The sequence below is a fragment of the Anabas testudineus genome, chromosome 24, assembly GCF_900324465.2.
Source record: "Anabas testudineus chromosome 24, fAnaTes1.2, whole genome shotgun sequence".
Taxonomy (NCBI): domain Eukaryota; kingdom Metazoa; phylum Chordata; class Actinopteri; order Anabantiformes; family Anabantidae; genus Anabas; species Anabas testudineus.
The window spans coordinates 12,961,871-12,966,605 of record NC_046632.1 but is presented as its reverse complement, the minus strand read 5'-3'; the positions used below and the strand labels follow the sequence as shown (position 1 = coordinate 12,966,605).

At 43.4% G+C, this 4,735-nt stretch overlaps 1 protein-coding gene across 2 annotated transcripts; it reads right to left on the bottom strand.

Moving 5' to 3' along the window:
• Nucleotides 1-244: 244 nt before the first annotated feature.
• On the bottom strand, nucleotides 245-3,980 carry hlx1 (H2.0-like homeo box 1 (Drosophila)). Of its 2 annotated transcripts, XM_026340651.1 has the most exons (4): nucleotides 3,378-3,976; nucleotides 2,617-2,796; nucleotides 2,289-2,473; nucleotides 245-1,144 (listed from the first exon to the last, which is right to left on the bottom strand). In XM_026340651.1, the coding sequence occupies exons 1-4, from the start codon at nucleotides 3,817-3,819 to the stop codon at nucleotides 812-814; spliced, it is 1,140 nt and encodes a 379-aa protein (XP_026196436.1). In that variant the 5' UTR covers nucleotides 3,820-3,976; the 3' UTR covers nucleotides 245-811. The 2 variants fall into 2 exon arrangements, with proteins under 2 accessions (XP_026196436.1, XP_026196437.1); XM_026340652.1 differs by lacking the exon at nucleotides 2,617-2,796 and having other exon boundaries at nucleotides 3,378-3,980.
• Between the last annotated feature and the right edge of the window lie 755 nt (nucleotides 3,981-4,735).

Below are 4,735 nucleotides of genomic sequence, written 5' to 3'. Positions count from 1 at the left end.
AGCTTCTATTTATTCTTCCTACTTTGAACGCAAGAGCAAATGAAACAATTAAAATTAAATACATACTATAATATCTATAATATACCACAACACAGTACAGGCTAATATCTTAATTAAGCCATTTGAATTCTCGCCAGGCGACTGAATCACGATGAGCGAGCAATTAATAATAATAATAATAATAATGATAATAATAATAATGATGATGCATTGTAACACGAGCTTCAAAGTAAGAAACGTTTTATTTACAATATTTTCAGTGCAAATTATTATTAACAAAATAGCACAACTATATATTCAGAAAAAAACAACACTGCCGTGATGTTCTGAGAATTCATTTATAAAGTGAAACGAGTGGTTCATAACCTATGAATAAAATTCACAACCGCACAGTTCATTCACATGAGGAAAACATTATGCACACAGAGCAAAACTCAGAGAAAACGAGGGGAAGGAGACACCTGAGGAAGTCAGACTCTGAAATGGACATAACTGTGGTTATTGACCTTAGAGGAAATAAAGAGCATCCAAAAAAATAAAATAAAAACCAGAGAGTATTTAAGAGTTACTTCTGTGCGTCTGGGCTAAAATACTGCTGAACAAACAATACTGTCCTCTTGCTCCACTTGTTCCCAGGAATTAAACCGATGCTTTTTGTTTTGCAAATGCTACAATCTGGGACTTCTTCCTACGCTATTATTTAACGCACTGACTGTGCCACTCCACGTGTGTTTTAATATCACTGCCGTTCCTCTGTCAATAAAATAAAAGTCCTTCTTATAGTTCACCAGCTGAAGGCCGCACTCTGCCTTCATTCTGGCACCTGTGAGGCCGCTGTGTCCGTGGCTGTGGCCGCTGCCTCTGCGCTGCTCGCCGGTGCGCCCCCGCTCATGATCACGCTGGTTTTGTTGTGCTCGGAAATGTCCATGTGTCCATCACAGTTGTCCTCCTCCGCAGCCTCGTCCGATTCACACTCGCTCCCGCCCTCGCTCTCACACTCTGACTCCAGCGGCTCCTTCGTCTCCCTGCAGCCGGACTCAGACGCACTCTTGTCCGCCTTCTCGTCCTTGTCTTTGTCCTTCTGAGCCTGGGCCTCTTTGGAGTGTCTCCACTTCATGCGCCTGTTCTGAAACCAAACCTTCACCTGCAAAACACAGACGTCTGTACATTACAGTCTGCACGCAGGCTGCTCAGAGCTACTGCAGCCCTGTTGTGTAGCCCTTTTATTTAATTTATAAATATATAAATCATGGGAAATTGAATGCATTTAGTCTAATACAGATTCTGTTTGTCGTTTTAATGTGATGCTTTTTTATGTGAGGCTGCAAGGTTACAGGAATATTTTTAAAATTTAATTTAATAAGTCCAACCCACTGTTTTGTGAGGGGAACCAGGTGAAGTGCAAATATAGTGGAGCAATCCTCCTGAACAACATATAGTTTATGTTGCCACACTTATTGCTTTGGTGCTGAGTGCATTAACAAATGCAATATTAATTAAAACTAATAAGCAGAAGACTCTGTTAAGATATATCTTGGTTAAACGAATGCACATTATGATGACAACAAGCTGGTGATGCGTTACTCAGCATGTGGTGAGATTTGGCAGAGACCTGGACGCCTCTCAGCCAACCATGTTCCACCAAGAACGATTTCCAAATCCTACATCTTCCTAGAAGCACACAGTTCATGTCCACTGTTGTCACCTTTCAGGGTCACTGAGGACACAGGGGTCATTGCCCTGCCTATTTTTCTGGGAGTGAGCAACACAATTAAAACTGCTCACATCCAAACACCACAAACAAGAAGAATTCAAACTTATTATTATTAAATTTATAATTATTAAATATGAGAAAAACTATTAGAAATGCTTTTGATGTGTGCTCGAAATTTCCAGATGGTGGAGTAAATCATGCTCATAGCCTCTGTATTTATAAAATCCTGGCTGCGAGCCTGTTTTATTGTTTTATTGTTCAATTTGATCCCCGCTGCTCTTCCTGGAGTCCACATTCAAAGAAAATACACATCAACAGTGATTCAGTAAATAGTTACACAGCCCACTGCACCATTACATCTAACAGAGTCATTTAAACTGGTTGGAAAGTAACACGAAATTCAACTTAGTCCTGAAGCTGTTTTACGCACAATCTCCCATTTTTAGATGTGGTTTGTGCCCAAAATCCACAGACCACTAAACCCTTTGATTTGCATTTTCACCGTTCAATCTACGGATAGGATTTAGGCCTGTGCAGATTAACCCAAACCCAAAGAGTCAGCAGTGCTTCCTACCTGAGCGTCCGTCAGCCCGAGCATTGCTGCCAGCTGTTTTCTGTCTGGCTTGGTGACGTACTTCTGTATTTCAAATCTCTTCTCAAGTCCTTTTCTCTGCAGGTTTGAAAACACCGCCCTCGACCATGACCTTTTCCTCTTGTACGTCTGAGGCATTGTGTCTTTCGTGAGGACAGCATATGGACCTAAAAGACAGGAAGAGGACATGAGGTTAAAACAAAACGAGTCTGGAAACCAGAGGGATATTCACTGCAGGTGCCCCACGTCTTCAAACAGAGAGCAGGACAGGACAGTGTCTCAGTCTGTCACAGTCCTATGTGGTGACTACCTGGGAAGGTGTCCTGAAACTGATGCTGGCTTGATTGTCTGCTGCTGCTGCCTAATGAACTCATCATGGAGGATGCGTCGCTCATCCCGGGGTCTATGGTGGAGAAGTACTGGCTGGCCGGAGGCTGAATGGGGACATGGATCCCTGACTGACGGTTCGAGCTAACAATGGACGTGAGATCTGTTACAGGGCGAGAGATGATGGGTTTGAGTAGGGAAACAGTTACACAGTGACACACAGGCAGCTTACATGAACACTATCACTGACTCTGCTCTTTGGGAGGGGGTAGGGGGGGTGGGCAAGAAGGTCTCAAGTTTAAAAAAACTGAGACCATGTTTTGAATTCATAGGCTGAATTTCTTCACTAAATTTCTCTTGAGCAAACTTCCAGCTGCACTGCTGCTGTTTGTATCCAGTCCTGAACTCTGACCTCTCTCTGTGCAGGGGGCAAGAGAGTAGAGGATTTCCCCACCGGGCCCCTTAGTGCATGTTATGAGGCTATCTGTGCTCTAACTACTCTGTAAACAAATCTGTCAGTGTTTTATACTGGAGGACTTAAACATATGCAAAGTTGCTATTGGTTTGTTGCTTTCAGTTTCTACATTTTAGATTTTGTCTTGCGGAACAAATAATAATAATATAAATCTGGATTTTTGAACGCATCTATTTACAGTTTTCGCTGGTTGGCATAAGAGGAAGCGTCTCTCCAAAGGTTGAATAACTTCTTGGAAGCTGTGGGTGTAATAAAATCTTTCTGCTCACCTCTTAACGACGACTTTTCTTTGTCTTTTGGGTCAAAATCTGTCGACAATATCCGATCAATTCCGAATTTGAGATCTTTGCTTGAAGGCGGGGGAGCTTGTTGGGAGTTAAATGCAGTTCTGGAGACTGAGGTTAGATGTAGTCCGTGTCTGTGGTACGGAGACGCCGGGCTCACCCTCGTACCGTACGGCTCCGGCGCCACAGGAGAAGGGCGCAGCGGAGAGCTGCCAGAGTGCCCCTGCTGCGAACGGTGGTGGTGGTGTCCCATATGCATCATGAGGGCTGACGATCCGGAGATGTTCTCCGCATCTCCAGCCTGCAAAATGTCTGCGATGCAAAACGACGGCTTCTTCATCGTATCCACAGCGAAGCCCCCTGCGCAGTACGCAGACCAGAGGCTAAAATTTGATGCGTAAAACGGATTGAGCCCGGCCGTGTACATCCCGGAGCCTCTAACGCGTCTTATTGTTTCTCAGAAGATGGTAGAAAAAGACAATCACGTCAAAAAAAAAAAAAAAAACAGCAGGGCTAGCGTTTGAGGGGAATGGATGACCGTCCTCTCTGTCTTAATGCCAAAATCGCTCTCCCAGCTCTGAAATCCTAACCCTGCAGTTCCACTCCGAAGTGCCTCCGCTGACACTGATTGGTTGCTTTCTGAGCCAATGGATGCTCTGCATTTACTCACATCACGCCCTTGGAAATTAGGATGATGTGTAACCCACACACACACACACACACACACACACACACACACACACACATGACCGGGGACACCTCAGAGCAATTTTGATCCAGAGATGATGGATTGATCACTTAGAGAGAACTCCCCTCCTCACCCATATCAGCGAACACTCACACACACACACACACACACACACACACACACACACACACACACACACACACACACACACACACACACACACACAAACATTACGCGCTAACACACGTCAGCCTAACTCGCATGTTAATATTAGTTTTTCTATTTTTATAAATGATTTTCTACTTCTACATGCTGTGGACTGAATATATTTTATTTTATTTATTTTCATTATTCTTATATTTTCCCATGTTTGATCTGCCGCTGAATTTTCAAGGCGAGAAAAGCTTTAAAAAAAAAAAAAAAGTCAAACTGTGGCACAAAGTAGGAAAACAGACATAATACAGGCGGAATAATAAACTGTACAAATTCACGTAACCCTGAGAAGCAGGAGAGCGTCTATTAGCTCCAACTCATCCTGTTTTTGATGGGCTGTGATTCGTGTTAAATGAGCGGATATGCCTGCTAGATTTGCCCCAAAAATAGAACTTGTTTTAGTATTTTAGGATACAGCAGAAATCCTTATTTCTTCCGGAGC